At 38.0% G+C, this 23,446-nt stretch overlaps 2 protein-coding genes across 5 annotated transcripts; both read right to left on the reverse strand.

The window, feature by feature from the left end:
- Positions 1 to 791: 791 nt before the first annotated feature.
- LOC149013680 (2-C-methyl-D-erythritol 2,4-cyclodiphosphate synthase, chloroplastic-like) lies at positions 792 to 4,283 on the reverse strand. 2 transcript variants are annotated; one of them, XM_089159386.1, is made up of 4 exons: positions 3,886 to 4,283; positions 3,667 to 3,797; positions 1,701 to 1,959; positions 792 to 1,422 (listed from the first exon to the last, which is right to left on the reverse strand). In XM_089159386.1, the coding sequence occupies exons 1-3, from the start codon at positions 4,226 to 4,228 to the stop codon at positions 1,726 to 1,728; spliced, it is 708 nt and encodes a 235-aa protein (XP_089015512.1). In that variant the 5' UTR covers positions 4,229 to 4,283; the 3' UTR covers positions 792 to 1,422; positions 1,701 to 1,725. The 2 variants fall into 2 exon arrangements, with proteins under 2 accessions (XP_089015512.1, XP_089015510.1); XM_089159384.1 differs by lacking the exon at positions 792 to 1,422 and having other exon boundaries at positions 1,445 to 1,959.
- A 2,094-nt stretch (positions 4,284 to 6,377) lies between these two features.
- LOC149013681 (DNA primase) lies at positions 6,378 to 22,952 on the reverse strand. 3 transcript variants are annotated; one of them, XM_089159657.1, is made up of 14 exons: positions 22,743 to 22,952; positions 22,237 to 22,391; positions 21,584 to 21,738; positions 21,320 to 21,466; positions 21,185 to 21,236; positions 20,321 to 20,495; positions 19,443 to 19,525; positions 18,852 to 19,058; positions 18,116 to 18,232; positions 17,749 to 17,902; positions 13,719 to 13,826; positions 11,596 to 11,661; positions 11,211 to 11,503; positions 6,378 to 7,411 (listed from the first exon to the last, which is right to left on the reverse strand). In XM_089159657.1, the coding sequence occupies exons 1-14, from the start codon at positions 22,810 to 22,812 to the stop codon at positions 7,316 to 7,318; spliced, it is 1,878 nt and encodes a 625-aa protein (XP_089015783.1). In that variant the 5' UTR covers positions 22,813 to 22,952; the 3' UTR covers positions 6,378 to 7,315. The 3 variants fall into 3 exon arrangements, with proteins under 3 accessions (XP_089015783.1, XP_089015782.1, XP_089015784.1); XM_089159656.1 differs by having other exon boundaries at positions 18,116 to 18,238; XM_089159658.1 differs by lacking the exon at positions 6,378 to 7,411 and having other exon boundaries at positions 11,301 to 11,429; positions 18,116 to 18,238.
- Between the last annotated feature and the right edge of the window lie 494 nt (positions 22,953 to 23,446).

The raw sequence follows: 23,446 nt of genomic DNA on the forward strand, positions 1-23,446 counted from the left end.
TATAGGGTTAAAAATTAGTTTTAGGTTAGGGTAAACAATGCTAATCTGATCTTAGCAAGGTAAATTAGGATAGATCGGGCTTAGAAGAACCCTGGCAGGGTAGAATTTGGGTTTGGGGTTCTCAAACCCTAACAGCGTTGGACATGATGTTGGCCCATAGGGTAAGGTTGGTTTAAACTAGTCCGACACAACCTACTCCATTGACATCCCTCAGAGACTCAGACCTAAAGCACAACTCTTATAGCTTAGTTGGCAATGACCAACGTCTCTTAGTGAAAAAGTCCCCCATATGTAAAACCACACTCTACTAAAAAATATCTTGGTCATTGATTTGTTAACCGTTCAATCACGTTACCATTAACCGGCTATTTGTCGGGAAAGAAAGGGAAAACCCCAAGTTGTACCCTCCCGCTGCTCATAAAGTAAATATCTGTGGATCTCAAGATCCGTCATTGCCATTTTTTTCTTGAACTTTTTTCATAGCTGTTTCTGCTTTTGCCTAAGGTTGTTCAAGTTTCATCTCTTTCGATTTGTTCATATGGTTCTTACTTCTTCCTGCTAGGGGTGTAAATGGATAACCAAAATCCGCTTCCAAATTTCCGCATCCGCATCCGTTTAGGGGTATCCGAATCCGTCTGATTACTAATAGGATGCGTAAATGGTATACCCCCCTTCTTACCGATTATTATCCGTCCAATAAAATTACTTATTTAATTTTAATTTTAATTTTCTTTCGCGAAGAGTCAGCGTGAAAGGTGAAGAAATCTAATTTCATGCCAACTCCCCATATATCCTCTGTAAATCTGATGTGGGATCAACTCATACATTTATTTTGATTCTTTCTTTATGCTTATCAATAACATATCATTAAGTTTTTGAAGCATGCCAACATTGAACCAGTCTAAATTCAAAAGTCCTTTCAGTTTCTTCTCTCACAGTTCCATTCTAGCACCAGGTCATCCAATGGGTAGACACTGCCCAGGTCCCCACCAATATCATCCTCTCTCTTGTCCTCTTTAAAAAAACTCCCTACGTTCCTCTCTCCTGCTGTGTGATTAGCTAAGCTCCATTGAAGTAAGAGCTTGTAGGAAACCAAATATTAGTTCATGGAAGAGCGGAAGGTGGAATCTGCAGCTAATTTTTTACTCTTCCATGGTTGTCTTGGATCAAAGGGGATTCATTATGCTCCTAGGCCTGTTGATCAAAACTTACTGGATAGGACAGAAGTTTGATTGGGGAAAAAGAACCTGTCTCATGTTGCTAGTCTTCTAGTTTTCTCAAATATATATTAGGTACTACCTGTCACAGGGAAAGAGGAAAGACCATACATTTTCATATTAAGATTGATCAAGACCATCAAATGACCTGTGCATGAGAAAACTTCCACGACCGAATGTTCAAAGCACACTTCAAACTTCAGCTCTGCAACACAAAATGCCAAGAATTGACTGAGCACTGATATTTTTGCTGAAACGATTCAGTAAAAGTTCATGTGCAAGGATAACTTTGGACTAAATTAACTGGATATTCTGAAATTTCTTTACTTTTGAAGCCTATTAGATTATAATCGAGTTACATACAATGCTGAACATTGGCCACATTAGGCCGGTGACCACATGGTGCTCAATTCTTACAAGGACAAAGCAGATATGTTTCTGCCAACAGTAAATAAAACAGGAAAGAATTCTAAGTTCTCTCACCGAACTGTTTTGGAAGATAACCCTTTCACTTTCTCATAAGAAGAACCACGGTATGAGCTGCAATGCTACAGTTTTCTCCAAGGCTGTCAACCTTCTCATGAGTTTTTGCCTTGAGATTAACAACAGATGGATCGACGCCAAGCAGAGCTGACAGGTTGGCTTTGATTGCTTCCTTGTGTGGGCTCAGATTTGGTCTCTGCAGAATTAATGTTGCATCCAAGTTTCCCAGCTCATAACCTGATTCATCCATTAATCTCACCTGAATAGGTAACATTGCACAGAATAAGTAAAGACAAGACTGGGAGCTACCCTCTTTGGTTATCAGGGCACAAAGTGAAGGAAGTAACAGAGCAAACTTCAGAAACTAGAAATCTTTAAAAAGTAATTATAATAATCATTGATGATGATGATGCAGCCAAGGACTGACAGTTGCAGCAACAATCAGAAATCCAAACTGTAATGCTAACTCTACTTTATCATGTCATTGTGAATTCAATTCAGTCATGGGAACAAATCCTGGAAACATCCACTTTGGGAATGGGAGTAAAACTGCACAAATCTGACCCTCCATAGACCTTGCCAAGTGTGGGAGCCTTGTGCAGTGGATATGATATTTTATGAATTCAATGTGTTGAAATATGCATAACAGCAACTAGCATATAATTTTTTGAATTATAATGCATCAATCACATAAATAGGTAGAAAACAAATCGTAGACAGAATAACATAATTCACAAGTAGAGCCAAGAGAAGGCTAGGTAACAACCATAAAATGGAGAGGAAAAATAATAAAAACCGCAACAGAATAATCACCCCAATATCCAATAGTTGGCCATCTGTGTCTTTCCCTATTCTTTTCTTGCTTGCTTTAATTTTAGAGATATCCATCTGTGTAATATTACATAAAAAAGGACATCATCTAAGCCCAAAGATCAACCTCATGCACTAGAAGATACCAAATAAGCAAATTTCAGGATAGAACTCTTTTACTGTAGAAGGTCTAGGTTGCCGTAGATCCATGAAGAAAGAACTTCATGATTGACACTAAAGGTAAGAACCATAAAAGGAGAAGATTCTGACCACAAGTAGGCAAGAAATGATAGTTGGCCACTCAACTTAAATTGCTTTTAACTAGTCTGAAGTAGGACTACAGGCCTACCCTCAGATATATTATCAATCAAAACCCCAGCTTTACAGGAGCATCTGTAGAAACATTACCTCTCTCTCTCCAGAAAACAGAACTTAGGAGTAATGCAGTCAAGAAAAAACATGGACCCAGAAAATGATGTTGTAAGAAGCCAGCAAATCCTTTCTGGCACTATCCACCAATAAATAGTTTTTCATAAATAAATGAGTTTTAAAATCGCTCACAATACCAAATCAGAAATTTGTGGGTGAAACATTTCTTCTCTTATCACCTTTCCCCTCTTGTTCCATCCATCAATCTCCCTTTTACCCCTTACAGTTATTCCTCGAAATTTAAGCTAGGTTGTAAATAATGCAAAGGATGTTGGCAATGTCTACAAATTCATCATCAAAGTAAGTCAAGGTAAAATTATGGCTGCAAGCACTAACAAACTGTAGTGCTATAGAAAGGCTTTTTGAGAAGTATCTATGTTGTGTCTACTTGCTGATGATTTCATTGCTAATTTGCCATTTTTTACTGGCTAATATATATTGTAGGATCCTGTGGGTTAGCAGTTCACAGTCAGCTTATTGTTGACTCAATTTAGACGAAGATGTCCATCTGACATTTCTGCATAGTTCATTAAGACCAACAGAGCCAAAAATCACAAAATAGATAAAATAATTAATTCCCACACGATCTGACAAAGAATATTTGAAATTTCAACCCGTTTGAGATAACCAGATAAGAACAACTTTTTAATAGCTACTAAGAAGTAAATTACTTCCCTTACAAAATCAGAGCTAAATCAGCAAATAGAAAAAATGCCAACAAACTTACAGCTTCTTTCACGAACACAGAAGACGCTGCGCCCTTCCATTTAGGGTCGTTATCAGGGAAGATCTGCCCGATATCCGGAAGTCCCAAGGCACCTAATATAGCATCAACCACGCAGTGAAGCAACACATCACCTGCAACAACAAGAATTACTTCAACGCCAAAGTTCCCGCAAATGAAAACCTTAGTTAACCAAAATGCTCGATTGTAACCTAATACTACCATCGGAATGAGCTTCACAGCCTCTTTCATGGGGGATATCGATTCCACCAATGATCAATGGGTACCCAGGCTCCAGTCTATGGAGGTCAAAGCCGTGACCGACGCGGAGAGGAAGAGTCTTTGAAGGATTTCTGGAAATTGTATCTTTTTTGACTTCGATCGCAGCAGCAGTTGCAGATACAGTCAAAGGTCGAGGAAACGACAAGGCAAGGCCGGTGAAAGAGCTGCGATGATTGTCGTTGTTGAAAGGACGAAGAGAAGGTGGCGAAAGATGAAAACTTTGCTTGTTCGTGGCGACTTTGCTCAAAACTACTGACGCAGAGATAGGAGAAGCCGCTGCCATTGTTTGTTTCGAAGCTTCGGTCTTCGCTTTTTCGAACAGTCAATTACTTAAAACTCGGAACAGATGGTCCAGATTACGATGAGAGACACACAGCGCCGCAATCAAACTATTTAGTTGGGGGGAGTGGGACCACTAGAATATCAGATATAAGCTTTGTTTTTTTTTTGGTAGATCAGATTTAAGCTTAAAAACGTGGTTTTTTGGGGAGAAATTTTCAATGCTACCTTGAGGTATTTCTAATATTAATGTCACCCACTCATTTATTCAATTTACCAGTCAGATCCTCTCTAACAAGTTTAGATCACCTACCCATTAGAAAAGATGTTGATGGTTTTGAGCTATACATAGGGAATGTGGCCCACATAAGGTCCACTGAAATTTTTACTTTCGAATTATTTTAATCAATATTTTATAAGTGGGGCCCACTCCAATTATGTGGTTCAAGACAATCAAGGGAACACATTGTTTCTATTGATGAGGAGGTGATCTGAAGTCCCAGACTCCTTATTAATAACACAAGTAGTCTCAATTAGTTTCAAATTATCCATTTCCAGTATTACTCCCACATCTTAAGTTTAAAAACATTACCTATAAATCCTATCTCCCAAATCTTGTCAAGATTTATGATTGAAAAAAGAAGAAATAGCTAAGGGTAAAGCAAAACAAAGAAAGGACTTGAAAGTAAAGTTTTTCATTCAAGGTCATTCTTGTCTTTTTGAAAAATTTTACTCACTTACATTAGCATTTAATGATGAGTTCCTAATTGTAAAAGGTGTCATTGATACATCCACCTCCCCCCCCCCCCCATTAGGACACTTTTGAACCATACAATAGAGAGTGGACCCATGTGAGACCCACTAAAATTTTTCACTTATAAGTTTTTTTCAATATCTGACACCACCGTTATTTTGTGGATCAAAAGTGTTTGGGGAGCAGATTGCTCTCCCCCAAGAGGAAGGTGATCCAACCTCAATAGAGGGTCTAATTGAAAAAGTAAATAACTTAGGGCCTACGAGATATGCAATTTACAGGAATGCGGGAGGTGATTCAGACTCTCCAATAGAGGGTCTAATTAATAAATATTCAAAACAAGATGATACACCTCTTCAAATCACCCAACCAAAATAATACACGATACACCTTGTCCAAGTCTTCCTTCAATCCTCCTTTTTTTCAGTCCATGAAATCTGATTCATTACAAGTTGTTTCAATGAAAAAGCAATTTGTGATAAGCCCTAGTGTATCCACCAAAACCTCTCACAAGATAACTTGGCAATGCAAAGTAGTAAACACCAACTAAAAATATTGCCCTTCACAAGCATGCAGGGAGTCAGGAGCTGATACCACTCCCTAACTACACTTAACATCAAACAGCATCAACCATCTCACAACAATGATTAATCAATCATATAAAAGGAAAAAAAAAAAACTTGGATTCCTGTCACAAATTGCTATTTCATTGCATTATCAAATAAATGGCAAAACAACTTTTCATGCAGGAAGCTAAAATATTGGAAACAAAGCTTTCTGTCATTGAGCAATATATATAACTGCAAAACAAATGAAAGCATAACCTGAAATAAAGAGCATCTATTGAGATAATTCTGATAATCATACATAGCAGCTGCAATAAGGAAATGTTAAATAACCAAATTATACAAAACTTACTACTAAACAGAAGTTATTAGAAGTGTGACCTCCACTACAAAACTCAAAATCCATAGATTTAACTTACTGCCAAACTGATGTTATTAGTGAATGTAACTTTCATTCCAAAACACAAAAGCCATATAGATTACTAAAGCTACTTAAGACTAAACACACCAACATAAGAGGAAACAACTGAATCAATCCATAAACTTCCATTATTTTCTGGTGCTTCACTAATAGCCTCCAATCTGATATCATCATTACCGATGAACACCTCTGTAATTGTCCTGTCTTCATTTAACTTCATGGCTAGGGAATTTGTTATGGAGACCATCTGTGGGGGTGACATGATACATGGTCTCCCTTCAAGAGGGTTTACCACCACCCCAAATTTGCCTCTTGCGTTCCTTTTGATGTTGTCTGGTTGTCCTGGGAGTTGGATGAAGACATCATGACTTGATGAGTTGCAACTTTGGGACCTTTAAGCCAGTATCTCAGGACCCTACCCATATTTGTCTCAGTGACAAGGACAAATGTGCCATCATGACTAACAACGACTCCATTTCGAAATCCAAGGCCTCTAAGAAACACTGTTACCATTCTTGTATTTGGATAATATTGTGTTGGCCTCCGTATCTGGTCACCACTATGGATTATAGCTTTATATTCACTAGAAAACGCACATGATGAAAAAATATTATGTTATATTTATTACAAAACCTTAAAGACTTGACAATTAGGAATAAATCATTACCAGGGAAGTAAGAATTTCTTGTATAACGAAAGAGAATGACAGTATCAAGTACAGACTTCCAGAAGCTTCAAGTTTTCCTTCTTTCCCTGAAGTCATTACATTATCTTCACAACTAATGGGGGGGGGGGGGGATCATACATATCTTCACAACATATGAGAGGGATTAACCAAACTCATAATCAGTTTGGACACTTTAGAAAGCACAAACTATCCAAATTCTAGCAATTCATGCATAAGTAGTTTTACTTAACTGAAACCAGATCTGCCTGGAGCTTGATTTGACCAGCATTGTTAAAATCTCAACCTTCCAGCATATTTCAATATTTCTGAGTCTTTTGAGCATTTGAAGTATCATCATGGTCTCATGGAAGCTAACCAACAGATTGATAAGAGTTTCTTGAAGATCTTTACAGTTGCTTGTAGTGCCTGAAATCTTTGCAGTCACTTCCAGTGCTTGGCACTTTTATTGCAGCACAATGAACCATCCAATGTTGAACAGGGTAAGTAAATCAACAGTTAAACGTGAATGGGTATACCACTGAGTCATAGGTGGAATTCATCAAAACTAGCCATCCTGGCATAGGTTTTGCAAAAGATGGAGTTCCGAATCCAATTCAAAGATGTGATAAATCCCTGATTGGCAGAAGGTACAGGATGAACCTTCATCATGTGGTATCGTGTTATCATTGCATGACTAACTGCGTGAAGGCTTGGTTTTCAGTCTGAGATGCAGTCCTTTCAACCACCATCCACCACTCATGATCTTCATCATCAGGGATCTGCTTACATACCATGCATGGAAGACAATTAAGCAAATATAAAAAGAGCACAGATTTTGAACATTGCTCAGATGCAAAGAGCAAAGTTCATCCAGTGAATGATGGCGTGGCAAACCTTTTGTAGTACTGTCCCCCCCCCCCCGGGGTTTTTTAGTCCACAGTAAGAGTAATTGTCCTAAATAAGATGAATTACGTGCCTGTTGAATCCTGGTTCAGTCCTTGAGTGTGTATTGAATAGAACCAAATGCAAAATGTTGGCACCCCTAAAGGGAATTTTGAGTATTCTCTAACATCAGGATGCATTGAACAAAACCAATTGCAACATGTTGGCAACCCTAAGGAGCATTTGAGTTATCTTTTATCTAATACCAAGGCACTCTCTCATGTTGGGACACCTAGACTCTTCATTCACTGGGGTACTTGTATCAGGCAAGGAAAGACATAATAGGGTATGAATACGTCTCATGGATCATTTCCCCCAAATTTGACATTTGGTATAAGTTCATGCACTTAACCTTTATAGGTTATGAATACTTGGTATACCATTACATTGACATTCAATTAACTAGTGTTGCAAGTTCACAGTTAACTGCTTTATGGTTCATGTTAGCCAAAAGACCCAACTAAGACATCAGGTTTTGATGATCACAAACACATATAAGCAAGGTCTACCAATTTACTCTTCTGGGTAAGATAGTCTAAATAGAATACAAAGAATACACTCAAGTCGAGAGTGTACATTGCACTAAAGCAGTCCAAGTGGCACATGAAGACCAAGATTAAGGGCTCAAGACATGGAGGACCAAGGAATGGACCTACCCACATGCAAGCACACTCCAAAAACCCAAGAAAGAAGAAGACGAGCGTGAAGATCATGCACATAGAAGAGGAAAGTGGCACATGTAAAAGCATGCATTTTTCAAGTCTGTAATTTTATAAAAAAAAACTAATCACATGGGTGAAAGGGTTTATTAGGTCAGTTCTTAAGGGATATAAAAGGAATCTAAAAAGATATCTATGAAAGCCCTACAAAATGCCCATGGACTGTATGCCAGTTGACCATGAGCCAAAGTGGTCTGATTGACTGCCAGCATTCAAGAAAGCTCACAGTATGTAACATGGAAGCTTCAGGGTCAACTGCCAGTCCATGGTTGACCGTGAATCGACCGTCAGGCCAGCTGGCTTCCATGGCTAGCTTCAAATGGCTACATTGAGCCGGTTGACGGTGAGTTCAAAAAAGGTTACCATTTTCCATCCGTTGGAACCCAATTCGAACCCAATCATTTGGCTATAGATGGGGTTCTTAGTGATTCTCTGAAGCACACATTCCAAAGCTATCATTGCTCCATAATTGTGCTTTATCTCTAGCTACCTAATCTCCCTAAAATCCAAAATCCCTTTAGAAGTTCATCCCCTTTCTCGAGAAGGTTGCAGTGTTGATCTCAAGGTAGATTCTTTGGAGATTTGAGACCATTGAAGTTCATACATTCATACATCCGTACAAAGAGTTTGCGCCCCACCTTGAGATTTTTGTAAGTTCTCTTTTGTTTAAATTTTTATTGATAGTTGGGTGCTCTTGCCCGGAATCAAGGATCTTGTAAATGTGCTGTTGCTTTCATCAAGAGGATGTAAAAGATGTGTCCCCACGTATTGTACTGAAAGGGACATACTAGTGGATAAAATCCTTATAAGATCTAGAAGGGAGTGGATGCAGATTCAGTTGAATAGAACCACTATAAATCTTGGTCTCTTGTCTCTCTTTGCTTATTTGCTTACTTACTTTATTTTTTAATTATTAATTAATTGTGAGAACAAGGTGAATCCACTAGTCTCAACCTATTCACTCCCCCTCCTGCTTCTAGGTTGACTTTCAGTTCAAATATCGATGACTTTATGTCAGTAATGAAATTTGCTTCAGAAGTTATTGCACATCATTAATTTGCATAATGTGGCACTGAACTAGGTTGATGGACCCAAATTAGCCAAGATCCATACCAATAGGTTAGAAACCTACTACCCTTACTCCTAATGCCTAAACTGAGTGACATAGGTGTAATAGGACTAGGTGTGCAGTGTACATCCAATGGCTGGAGAGCCACACACACACACATTGCCATGTGTGGTGATGTGTGTTGCGGTTCTCAAGCCATCAGATGTGGACTGGACATCATCCCATGCTGGAGAGGAACCGAAAACCTAGCATATCCAGCTTATCTTTGTAATACCACGAGGCAAAGATCACTCATTCAGAGAAGCAACCTCAAGCCCTGCACAGCCACCAAAATCCACCAACTCAAATCCTGAGTTTGTATTTAACACAACTTGCGATACAGATCAAAAGAGAAAGCAGCAAGGGAGCAATTAATGTGAACAAGTTTTGGAACCCTTGCCAAAACCCTAAGCGGGGCCCATAAGATGGCTCTAAGAAGCCCCCCCAAGCTGGCCAAACCCTCTAGGCGGGGTTTTGGGCATTTATGCCCTAATGAGTTCTTGGAATTTAACTCCGATTTAATTCTAGAGTCCGAGTTGGTTAAGGAGTCTTGTTTTTAGTTAGTAGTTGAGTTAGCTCTTGGGTCCTTAGTTCCTTAAAACTCAAGCACTTGTGACAAATTAGAGTTTTGATTAAATAAGAAATTAGCATGTGCTTATTAGAGTTTTCAGTTATGTAAAGTTTTATTTCAGCATGTGTCCATTAGGGACCCTTAAGATGTTTTTATTTATTTCAATGGTGTGGTGGGATCCAAATCTATAAAGGAATCCCACTTAGTGTCTAGTTCTTTTAGTAGGCTATAAATTAAGTTCTATTCTTTCTTTGTAAGCTTAAGTCTGATTGAATAAAATTAAAGTGTTTGTGAGAAACTAGGTCATAGTTCTCTTTGGAAGGGCCACGCAGATTTTGAAGCATTCTTCATCAACAATCAGCAACCATTCTCAAGTTCCAACAGCCTCCACTAAATAAGTACACACGCATCCAGCCCTGACCCTTCCTTCAATCTCTGTCACAGCTGCTTCCCTTTGCCTCCCCCCCCCCCGGAGCCCTAGGAGAACCCTTCCCCCACCATCGCAGCCCCCTCCGTCCCCTTCCCCCGTAATTACAGCAACATCCTAACCTTCCCCCATCTCTTCTAGGCCCCTCCCCTATACTGCGCAAGTGCCCCCACCCGATTCCCCTGCTGCCAGCCCTGCTGCCACAGCTTGGCAGCAAGCATCCCAGCCCTCCCCCCCCCCCCCTTTTCTCTTTTACTTGCTTACAACCAAAAAAAAAGCAGAAAACAGAAAGAAAGAAGACAAAAACAAAAAACAAAAAAAAACAAAAAAAAAAAAAAGAAGGAAACAAGAAGAAGAAAAAAATGAAAGAAGAGAAGTTGTCCAAGATCTTTAATTACTTGAATTGCTTTCCCTCTAAAGTTCTCCAGAATTTTCCCTCAACCTATATCCATCATGGAATCCCTTCTCAAACCTAATTCTATTTAGGAACCCCAATTTCCCTTCCATTCCATATATGTCTCACCTTGGGTGATTTGTCAATAATCCAAACTTGTCCCTAAGGTTTCCCGTAATTTCTTAGAGATCCTGCAAAGCATTCCAAAACTTTTCCAGAGTATTTTACCATTGTTTGCTGGAAGATTCTTGGCAAATCCTAAATTCTGGGGAATTTCTCTTAGAAACCCTAACCGTAGAATTGGGTTCACATCAGCAAGGCTCAAATTTTTGAGGCTGTGGAATAAAATTGGGAGCTGAAATTTTAAAAAGACATGGATAAGCTGGATCAAACAAAGTTGCTGACTAAATTTGTCACCTGGGGTAGTGAAGCCGCTGGACAAACCACGTCATTGCATCCCTCTGTCTTCATACTTTCAATGTCATCTGCAATTCGTATCGCTTCAATCCACCATTCATCTTTCTTGCAACTGACTGTAGTGCCTTCATCATTATAACCAGAAAGATCTTCTGAATCCTTTCCTCCAAAACTTTGATTAATGTCATTATTCATCATCATCCCTCCATGATGCTCTATCTGTTGCGAATTGAGCATGTATGTTGGATCAGGGATAATATCTGAGGGGATTAGACGGAGAGGAGATCGATAACCTGGTGCCACCATTTTAGCCCAGTGAAGTGAATGCTCATGCAATTAAAAGGATTTCATACTTAAGACAATAAAGGAGAATTTGTCTCTGAACCTTTGCAATCAGGATCAAAACATTTCTGATAGTAGACGGCCCTTCTCAAATCGACAATGTACATCACTGAAACAGCAAGACAATATTAGTCCCACGTTAGTTTTGTTTGCTTTAAAAAGCTAGTTGTAGAAGAACATGATTGAAAATCAATAAAATATCATCAGTTGTGCAAGAACCAAGTGATGTTTCAGAATAGGTGCAGACAGTGGTTAGAAATTGACCAGGCTTGTTGTCAACCGACTTGAAAAATCAGAGTCCGTAATGAAGCAGAAAGCTATTGATAATTTGAACTGCCCTGGTTAAAGTCAATGAAGCCACACAGAAAACAATACTGTGACCTAAAAATGAGGTTATTCCAGGAATTCTTGTTTTTCAAATATTTGTAATTAACAAGAGCAACAAAAAAAAGTCCTAATGCAGGAAAAATAAACCTAAACTTTGGGTTGCACACTTTAGTGCCCTGAATTACAGATTGCACACTCTCAAAATTACAAATTGCACACTCCAATATTCCATCCAAGATTCTGTTAAATCATTAGTAAATGACCATATTACCCTCATTTAAACCCTTCCATACCCAACCCTTAGGTGGGTTCTCCCTTCACCCATTTTCTACCTACACCTTGCCGGAGACTGCCCACCTTTGCCCGAAATCACTGTTCCCTGCTGGAAAATCACACCATCCCCTGCTGGAAAAAATCTCTCAAAAGATACCTTTCATTTTAAGCCCTCTCTCTCTCTCTCTCTTCTTCTTCTCCTTTTCGTTTGCAGTCATTTTGAAATTGAAACTGCAGAGAAGGAACGGAAATTGGAAACTTCAATCCCATCTCTTCAAACAAAGGGATTTGAGTATAGACCACTCTCTCCCAAAACCACTAGATTGCAAACTTGAAGAACGTAACTTAATATAAAAAAACCATGTGCAAGAGAAATCACACCACACTGGTTCACCCAGATCGAAACAGAGAGAAACCAAAACAGAGTAAAAAGAAAAAGAGAGCGTTTTACTTTATTTATTTCTGGAACTGCCATTGCTAGGGTATTGCCTTGCAAAACGACCTTGCTCCCCACAGTTGTAGCAGCCACCAGCTCCACCGCCATACCTTCGCCTCCCTGGTTGACACACTTGGGCCAAATGCCTCTCACCACAATTGTAACATCCACCACCTCCGCCACCCTGCTGATTTTTGTTTTTCACTCATTTACTCAAATTTGCAATTTTGAGAGAGAGAGAAAGAAGGGGGTAATTACCATGCTCCTGCAACGCATTCTCCAGGTTACCCATGCAGGTTTCTAAGCATCTTGGGTAGTTGTGAAGAAGAAGAAGAAGAAAAGAGAGATGGTAAAATGAAAGCTATCTTTTGAGAGAGAGAGAGACAGAGATTCTTTCGGGAGGGGACGGTGATTTCCGGCAAAAGTGGGCAGTTTCCGACAAGGTGTAGGTAGAAGATGGGTGAAGGGCTCCCTTCACCCACCTAAGGGTTGGGTATGGAAGGGTTTAAATGGGGGTAGATTGGTCATTATACTATAATGAGGGTAATACGGTCATTTTACTCATGATTTAACAGAATATTGGATGGAAAATTAGGAGTGTGCAACTTGTAATTTTGAGAGTGTGCAATCTGTAATTTAGGGCATTAAAGTGTGCAACCCATAGTTTAAGCCCCACTAAAGCATGCAATCTGTAATTTTCTCAAAAAAATAAGGCATCAAAATATGTTGGGTTTAAGTAACAGTGTCCACAGCCAAAAAAAATTTGTGGGTTCACAAGTAGGTATCTTTATCTGGCAGATTCTGCAATTTAATTTTCTTAAATTCCGATTATTCTGTCTGGCAGATATTAATAAGAGAAGCCCTTCATGACATTATGGGTTATGCTTCACAGTTCACACTCTTTTTCCCAAGATTACAATTAAAACTCACACATAGTCTCTTAATAAAACTTTCAAACTTAATGGAAAGTTGACAAGAGAAAGGGTACATAACATGAGGCATGAAGTACATAAACTCATTGACAGGAAAAAAGAAACTCTTTTAAAAGGAAAAGGAAAAAAAATTTACAAGCAGACATTGCTTCTGATATAACAGAGAAGATGAGGTGAAAAACCAAAAGGAAATATTACCATGGTTGCTTTTGTGTTGTCTGCCAATCCGCTCACAGTATCTATTCCTCGACATATTATAAACCATCAAACCATACTCTGAGAACCAATACCAACTTCTGATTCTTCCTGCAGTAGTGGTAGCAAATCATCAAGAACATGCATTAAAATGTAGCAAACAGTTCTGGTGTTGGTTAATCAAAAAAAAAAAGAGAAGACGTCAAAAGACGAGAGGTTTTGGATAAATATCTCCACAGTATGGACAAGAAAGAAGAAATGGAGAAACAAGAATAGGTCCCTGGTTATATCATTCAAAAAAAATCAAACCCAATCCTACAGTAACTCGCAGCTTCAGAATATGAAAAAAGTGAGCAAACTTCAACTGCAAGGGTTACACAGTTATGCTACAGGTATCTCATTACTAGTAGGAAAATTCACTTAAAAAGTGTCCCAAAAGAAGTCGGTAAAACTTTGCTAACTGCATATATGAAAATAGAACAAAGCTACTAAAGTTTTCTTAAAGGCAGGGAGATAAATGAATGGAAAGGAACTCGAAGTTTGAACAGAACTATAGATGGTGACATGTTTTCTGTGGATGACCATAAAACAGCAACAACTATGCTGTTTACCATATTTTGTTATTCATCCCCCACCCCCACCCCAAAAAAAATAAAAAACCAGCAACAACAGCTCAGCCTTAACCCCGACAACAACTCAGCCGTAACCCAGCTAGATGGGGTCAGCATATTGATGTCCATGATACACCAGGTAAATCATTAGCCCCTCCCCATGAGTAACAGACATCACCGCTACCTCTGTGCTGTACTATAGGACAATTTCCAAGCAACCCCTGGAGATTAGTTCAGCTTGCCATTCTGGAGACAGGACTGGAAAATCTCACAAAAGTTGAAACAGCACCAAGACATCCTCCAGAGTAAAACAACTGCTACATTCTTGTCTATTTTTGTTCGTACACTGATGAGTTTAGAAATTTGTGCTTTCAAGACAGAATTTTTATGGTATTATTTCTCAAATGCATCAAAATTCTAGTTGCACATAGTGATTGAGATTTAGTAAGAAGATTATAAGGTATACTCTAAAAGCTGTCAATATTAACACTTTAAACCATATCCAAAACCCATATTCCATCTTTCTATGATTTCTCCAACAACAAAAAATTCGGAGAAATTATTTTATGAGTTTGGTTCCATAAATTTTCTTGGTTCACTAAAGTCTAGCTCAGAAGCATTACTGACTTCTTTAAGTTAGTTAGAGATTAACTTCATACATGTTTCAGCAGATTTACTATCTTAGGTCAACTAGGCTAGACCCAGTCAACCCCACACAAATGAAAACCTTCCCATAGATTGTTGCAAGAAGACTCTGTACTGAACTAAACGAGTAGATAACTCTCTCAATGAGCCGATGAGAAAATCCATCATTTGAAAACAACAGGATAAGTTTAATAAACAAAAATGAATAGATCAGACTTTGCATTTATGAATCAGACTATGTAGAACAGAAGCATACACAATAAAATATAAAGAAAGTGAAAAAGCAAGATTATCTTCATTTTCAACAAGAAGGTAGAGTATTAAGAAATTGAGATCCTTAATATTAAGCAGAATAACCTCTGTGACACACTTTGAACTTCTAAATCATCAAATTTACAATGTCAGCTCTATACCATTGGGATACTTAACAGCCTCCAATTACAATCCCTTATGCAATAAACAAATGAGAATGCCAAGGTACTCTAGTTTCCCAAGGCAACCGATTCAGGCCATAAGCTAGCTGCAAGTTGAAATAGCTTAGGAACCATTGACTTGGCAATAAAGCACACAATGAAAAAAATGCATTCAAAGGCCACGTGTGCCCATGGTCATGCATGCATGGACATCCTTGCCATGAAGCTTTCAAACTACCAAGTCGTGTATGGACTCAATCTCAAGGAATCAGCAGGAGTTGAGCTTTACAGGGATTCTTCAGTGCCTCGACGCAGCACAGCCTGGACTGAACCAAACCCACTTGGCTATTGATAGGTCCCTAATATCACGAGTCTACATTCAACAGGGAAAGCAAATCCCTAAATTCTAGGGAAGGAAATGATTGGCAGATTTGAAGAGTCCTATTGTATTCAGGTTACTTTTTAGGATTAGATTGAAGAGTCATATTACATTCAGGTTACTTCTGAAGAGTTCTATTCGAATTCAGGTTACTTTTGAAGAGTCCTATTCGAATTGGGATGATTCTGTTAATTAATCCTGTAGGAACGTAATTGCTATAAATAGGGGGAAAGAATAATAGAAGAGACAGGTTTTGAGCATTGAGAAAGTTTATGTGAAAGCTATTGCTCTTGGGTAGCCGTAGGAATCACCTACTGCTGGTAGAATGTATTGTTTCTTATTCAACTTTTATTCAAAGTCCCTTTTTTCTTCTTGAGTTATTCCACCTTGTTAAGTAGCCTCATTCAGGTACCTAACAAATTGGTATCAGAGCTGTAACAATCCAGGGAGGTGATGGCACTACCTTTGTTTTCTGGTAAAGGAGGAGTTCAGAGATGGATTTTAGAGGTTCTTCTCTTCTGCTGGGAGAACCAGATCAAGGAAGAGCGGTGGTTGGCGGTGGCGATCCAACATCTAGAAGGAGAGGCACTTGACTGGATCTATCACAAGAATTGGACGGCATTTTCTTGGACGGGATTCAAAAAAGCCCTGAGGTGTGAGTTTAGCGACGGGAGACAACCGACATCAAATTTGGAGATAGACAACAACCAGGTTGAGAAGTATCGAATGAAGGATGATGTACTGCCGGCTACGGAAGTCACGCATCACCAAACGTGGAGCAAAAAGATGAAGATAGGATTGAGTGAAGATACCTACCGGACCAGAGTGGAGGAGCAATATTCTGCTATAAAATCGAGATGCAGTGAAGTGAAGAAGCATAGAAAGAGGCCAGGTACAATCGACGGCAAGTTGCAGGCGGCTAAAAATTCTATTCGCAGGAAAGGAAGAAGACAATGGAGTATTAGGGTTTTTGGGGTTGGTTCGATTCACCTCAAACCGGTTTGTGGGTTTGGTCCAATCCCTATGAGCCAAAGATTGTGTTATTTGGGCCTCAAACAGTTATGTTTCCTCTCAAACTTAAGGCCCAAACAAACCCAACACAAAGACTGGGCCGCTAGACCCCCAAAGAAACCCCCTTGGGTCAAGCCCACTCCATTAAACCCCAGCAGAAGAGATTTTCAGATTTTCACCTTGAGGACAAGGTGAAACTGTTGGAGGGGAGTATTGATAGGTCCCTAATATCACGAGTCTACATTCAACAGGGAAAGCAAATCCCTAAATTCTAGGGAAGGAAATGATTGGCAGATTTGAAGAGTCCTATTGTATTCAGGTTACTTTTTAGGATTAGATTGAAGAGTCATATTACATTCAGGTTACTTCTGAAGAGTTCTATTCGAATTCAGGTTACTTTTGAAGAGTCCTATTCGAATTGGGATGATTCTGTTAATTAATACTGTAGGAACGTAATTGCTATAAATAGGGGGAAAGAATAATAGAAGAGACAGGTTTTGAGCATTGAGAAAGTTTATGTGAAAGCTATTGCTCTTGGGTAGCCGTAGGAATCACCTACTGCTGGTAGAATGTATTGTTTCTTATTCAACTTTTATTCAAAGTCCCTTTTTTCTTCTTGAGTTATTCCACCTTGTTAAGTAGCCTCATTCAGGTACCTAACAGCTATCCAGGTGGAAATGATCCCGGTCCAATTAAATCTAGGGTTTAACACATATTTAAAAATTGAATTTATTTGTATAATTTTGTAAGCAGATTTTTAATTTGCTAGGAGATAAAATATGCAACATGTGGTATAAGGGTAATCTTATTCAGTCTACATAAACTATGCACCTGCGAGTATTCTTCCCATGACCAGATGTAAAGGAAACCAACACACAGTGCTAGTGAACAAGAAACTAACCTCGAACCTACTAGTAACAGGAAAGAAACCCCATGGTACAACTTTAACAATTGATGTGACTGAATATGACTACCTGATACATTTCCAACGGAGGCGACAGATTCCACAAATATGTCTAATGCTGGGAATGGTGATTTCCCTAATAAGTATGTCTTTGGCACATCATTTGTGTAACTACAAAATATTTCTTTTGGGGCATCGAAATGTTGTCCATAATTAGCATCCATCTGCATTGCCAGAAATTCAATGGTTACAAAAATAAATAACTAGAGATTTAGGCCATTGCAACCTGCCAATATTGTTCATCCAAAACAAAAAAACGTGCCAATAATCCTTTTAACATTCAGAAAGAACCATGAAAATTCATTGGGGCCAATCAGTTGAAATGTTTGAAAGGTGTTTCAGAACATGTGCATATAGTTAGAAAGTAGTTAACCAACCTCAGACTCAAAGTGCAAGGTCTTCACACACTCTAAATCCATTTTGCAAATTAGGAGCCTCTTACAATCAACATCCATTTTGCAGATTAATGATTCCATGAAGAACTCTTCCTCGGACTGCATCTATCAGTAACAGCTTTCAGCATGTAAAAAATTAGGACAGTTGTTATGCACTAGTTTGACAAGAACCACCAGTAGTATTTCTTTCACACATGGAACTTCTATGAAGCAACCATAAAACTATGTATGGAAGAAAAAGAAGAAGAAAAGGACACAAATGGATAATTGAAATATTGAAAATAATCAAAAGAGGATGCAAGAAACTGATCATTTCTTTCAGAGGGAATTATTGTTAGTGCTATATTAATGTGCTAGAGGGTGGATGTTAGTGCAATAGTAAGGCTACTCCACGTAACCAAGTGATAACGGATTTGTTTCTGGAAGCAGCCTCCCAGCAGAAGCAGGGATAATGCTGCATACATTATGATTCTCCCAGACCCGCAGGAGCAGGAAACTTGTGCACTGGTTATGCCTGCTACACTAATTTAACAACGCATTAACAAAAGGCAATCATGCGTATTGAAAATAACAGTTACTGCATTTTTTTTGGAGCATTTACAGAGTAATCAAGTTTAATTGTTTGCACTGAAGAAAGTACTGCAAACAAAATTGAAGACAATATTGCTAAACAAATGATGAAACGTAAAATAAAAATATTTTGAAAGGAGTATCATACCATGTTTTTACATTTGAAACGCCCTGTAGGCAGAAGCACTGAATTCTTTCCTGCCTTTGATGACAAAGCTAAACGAAAGCAGCGATTTCGAGAATAAACAGCATTGTCCACAAAAAGTTGAACATCAGCAGTGTTCGAATCTTTTGAGACAAATAAATTGTCAAATCTTTTATCACTCTCCCTTGCTCTTGAAATCCGTGAACATATCTGTTAATGTCTCCAAACAATGGTGAACCAGTGCTTAGTTTCTATTGTTTCATCGGATTTTACAAGTCTACCGAGAGAGAGAGAGAGAGAGAGAGAGAGAGAGAGATCATGGTAATCAAGATCAAAATTCTTATTCTAGCAACAAAATGGCAAATGATAGCACAATTATGATGCATTAACCATCTTTTCTATATATTTGAGGCAATTAAGATATTTCATAGAGATATTAGCATCATATAATAAGTAATAAGCATGATCAATCCCACAAGCATTTTAAGGAGAAGATATTGAGAATCTGGAAGTACCATTAGAGGGAAGTATAAGCATTTAGGATTTTCCATTTAGCAAGAGATAAAGCAACCCAAATGTTTCATGAATGCATACCTCAGCAACAAATGCCCCAGCATGTGAGTTGTCCTTGAAGGCAGTTTTCGGTACACGCAGGATCAAATGACGTGAGAATTTTTCTGCTCGAGAGTAATTATCAAGAAAGACTTTAGTTCGAAACTAAAATTTTATTGATGAAATTGTTTTTGGAGACATAGAAAGGAAAGTCATACTGGGGAAGGGAGATACTCCCTAATGGTCCATCAAACCAGCGTAACAGAAGTTGTACAAGAAAAGATCTGTGTCATTCACTTTGGATCATAATTGCTACATATGAATTGGAAATTGAGATTCCTTGTTTCCTACATTGAAACCCTTTTTCTTTTTCTTTTTTTGGTTATTTTCTGTTTCTTAGTCCTAAACTTCATTTATTTCAATTTCTTTCACTAAGGAGCAATTAATCCTTTTTGAGGAAACAACAAAGTACCACCATCTCAAACTTAATGTGCTCCAAATAAGGAACTCTTGCAGTGCACTTACACTAGATGTTTGAAGGTAATGTCTGATGACACTGCCACTTCTATTTTCTAGTTTCAGTACCTTATGCTTTCATCCTGAAAGATACACCCTCCATTAGAAGTTAGTGGACAAAATACAGATCCAAAAGGTGAGCCCAAGGCAGGGGGGGGGAGAGAGAGTTTTGTATCTAGAGAAGCTTCTGAAGGTAGTTCCAACATAGAAACCTAAATTGGAGTAAGCATCTTATGATCTCTCCAATAAAAAAGAGAGATCTATGAGCAAAAAGGTAACTCAGTTGATTTGAATGTTTAACAAAAACATATCACATGGAACTAACAGATTTATTTTATTTGAGAAATGGCTAAGGATTAAAGGAAGCATATCAAGAGGCCTGATATTAGGAAGTAGGAGCAAACCTTTAGTAGATGAATCAAGCTCTACAATCCATTCTCTGTCCCCTTGTATAGAATATTTCTCAAATAAGGCATCAAAAATAACTGAAATCAAGAGATCAACCATGTCGTCTCCATTTTTTTCTACATTGAATCGCTTATTGAACTCCAAATCAAAATACAAGTGGCAAGGCAGACCCTGAAATTAACACAATCAGCATTGATTACTAACAAAATAACCAAGGCACAGTATTTCCGAAAGTAAAGGATGATATAAATGAAACATTCTCTCCCAACTGTAATGTGTGATAAATGAATTGTTTTAAATTCCCTTTCCTCAGTGGAAAATGACAACTATACAAATTAAGATTATTGTTCAAAGTTTCAAATGTAAAAAGTGAATAGAGATATGAGCCTCCATTAAGTAGGAATTTAGTAAACCAATAAATAGTTTATTACAATCTTAAAATCATAATGATTATAAAGTTAAGGATGTTCATGGCATAAGCAGGCAGCTAAAATCATCCCCCACAAGGTGCTGAGGTGCTGAAGAGAAAGAAAGCTGCACAATAATCAACTGAACTTTACAATCATATTTGCACAATTATCTATTCAACTTTATAATCATACTGATAAGACTTCTTCAGATTGTGGCCTATGTTGTATGCCCAAGTATAAAAAAAATTAAGTTAACCAAACATTTAGGTTCTCTCTTAATGGATAAAAATTTAATAATCATCAATCTCTTTCTAGAAAGCTGAAATTTACCAACAGAACTAACTGTTGAATTTTGCAATTATTTACTAGCAGCTTGTGAGAAAACTACAAAAGATAAACAGAACACAAAAATGCAAAATTTAGAAGTATATGATCAAGAAATCACACTACCTCCTGGATTACTTCATAATGATGTCGAAATATGGGATTCATGCTTTTGTACCTGGAATAGCTAATGCTGTTAGCACAAGGTATATATAAAAGAACCTTCTTTGCCCATTATGAAACAAAAGTAAAAGGGATAACCTCTGCCAGAATTCCTTGTAAGTCGATACAAGGAACCTTCTTTGACCATTAAAATGGTCTTGATAGCTAAAAATACGAACATTTCTGTGGCTCTTTCCAAATTTTACTGCTTCATCTTGCCTGGGAAATGTAGCCCATACTTTGTTTCTAAATGAAGAAAAGACATGCGACAATTCCATAAAACTAGTTAGAAATGGATACATGAATTATGAATGGCCTCTGAAAACTAATAAAATCAAAAGGCTCATGCAAACACACAATTACCTTGTGTTCAGCTCATTTTCTGCAGAGAGATCATCACGTATCTCATGTAATAATTGCAACAAACGAGATGGTCTTTTTGCTGGCACACCATGAGGAGATCCATAAAATATGAGAGGAGACAGCTGCTTGCCATTACCAAATTTGCTTGGTTTAATCTGAAGTAATAATAATTAACATTGATCAGAAATTATATTATATTGATGAGAAAAATTATATATATATATTAATCTAAAATGAGCAGTCCCCAAAAAATGGACGATAAATTCTAATAGAAAAATGCAAAGGTACCACAAAATCCCAAAAATTATCAAATCTTGTTTCTAAAAGACTTCCAGAAGCCACGGAGTACATTATTACCATATTTATCTCCAGTACTTGAATAGTCTATTTCCACAAAACAGTAGGCCATCTTATTAAAGCAAATAACTGGCAGTTTTTAAAGCTTGTACAGTTTAAGAAACCAAAAACTATGTTCCGAGTGGCCAAGCAAATAATGATTGCATGCTGAATAGCGATCAAGTCAGCTGCAGCACAGCACTCGAGCAGGGCAAATCAAAACTTGATGCCCATTTCAATGAGACAGGAGTTGCAAGTATAGCCCCCAACCCAACCAAATTTATACATGAAAAAAGTAGCAATGCAGAAATACCTACTTTTTCTGTGGTGGGTTGTAAATCTGCTACATTTTCTTTGCTTTGCCTTGCAAATCCTGGGGATGGAGAGACAGACAAAGCGGATAAACCTGCCTGCGTCGAACTTACGTTTGTTAATTTCTGACGTCTCGACTTTCTTTCTTTTGTCGCAGACTCTGGATAGTATCAAACAAGTAAATAGAATCTTAATATCAAACAAAAAGGTATCTAAAGAAGCAGTCTGAAAATGTGAGAAGCTGGAAGAAAAGAACATAAAAAAAGGGGAATGAAACGGATCATTGGCCATATTTTAACCCTACAAATTCAAAATTACTTCTTTCATTTATTCGTGATCAGGTCTCTGAAACGTAATCATTTGCAAATATTCTCAACGAAGCATCCATATATTTGGATTATGGAGCTGAGAATCTCAGGAATAGCAACAGATCTTACTAGTTGCACAAGACAAATCGATTATGAAACGTAATGCCTTCAAGAAAGAACAAAGCTTAAGCGAGAGCACTTACGAGGAGGAGAAACACCACACTTGAAGCAAGCAAATAGCCGATCAACATCGTCTTTGTGATCTGATGACATTTTCTTCTTCCAGTGATTGCTGAATTGAACTTGTTTTGTCCCTGTTTGTTAGTCTCTTGCTCCTTTCCCGACGTCTCAGTAACAAAAGTGAGCGGGAATTTGATTTTGGGTTTCGGAGGAAAACGACTTTCGCATTTTATTTGAACATTTGCCAACTGCGCGAGTCAGAGTTTATAAGTTTAGGTTTTAGACCGCTACAAAATCGGGACCGAATCGGAATAGACTGTGACCGTTACCAACGGTAAAGTCCAATCAACGGTAATTATTAATTAATAGTTTCCAAGCGCCATTGGTTTTCTTTTTATTTTCTTGGTAGAATAGTATTTTTTTATATATAGCCACATAGGGGATAGGAAGATTGAGTGTGGATCATCTGTCTTGAGGGGAGACAGCATTACAACAATAAATTATGTGGGCCTATAAGTAAAAAATAATAAAATATTTTTAAAAAAAATTATCACCCTGATCCTGTGGACCCCTTGTAATTTGTTGTCAACAATCGTCACAGAGCACGGAGAGATGATCCAAACTCAGATGGAGATGGGGATATTACATATAATGTTGAACCCATAATCTTTTCATTAAGAGGTATTGATTTACCAACTAAACAATCCTGCATTGGAAGCCGATTGGT

The sequence above is a fragment of the Hakea prostrata genome, chromosome 6 (assembly GCF_041222555.1).
Source record: "Hakea prostrata isolate BN-2017 chromosome 6, UWA_Hpros_2, whole genome shotgun sequence".
In the NCBI taxonomy this organism is placed as follows: domain Eukaryota; kingdom Viridiplantae; phylum Streptophyta; class Magnoliopsida; order Proteales; family Proteaceae; genus Hakea; species Hakea prostrata.

Excerpts from the sequence above, each read along its gene's own strand:
- LOC149013680 (XM_089159386.1), bottom strand. The coding sequence starts at position 4,228 with ATGGCAGCGGCTTCTCCTATCTCTGCGTCAGTAGTTTTGAGCAAAGTC. Across the intron at positions 3,798-3,885 it reads CTGTGAAGCTCATTCCGATG|GTGATGTGTTGCTTCACTGC; the intron begins GTAGTATTAGGT and ends TTGTTGTTGCAG. Across the intron at positions 1,960-3,666 it reads CTGTGTTCGTGAAAGAAGCT|GTGAGATTAATGGATGAATC; the intron begins GTAAGTTTGTTG and ends TTACCTATTCAG.
- LOC149013681 (XM_089159656.1), bottom strand. The coding sequence starts at position 22,812 with ATGTCATCAGATCACAAAGACGATGTTGATCGGCTATTTGCTTGCTTC. Across the intron at positions 17,903-18,115 it reads CCTTGCACTTTGAGTCTGAG|ATGGATGCTAATTATGGACA; the intron begins GTTGGTTAACTA and ends CTGGCAATGCAG. Across the intron at positions 11,662-13,718 it reads ACAACACAAAAGCAACCATG|TGATGTACATTGTCGATTTG; the intron begins GTAATATTTCCT and ends TTGCTGTTTCAG.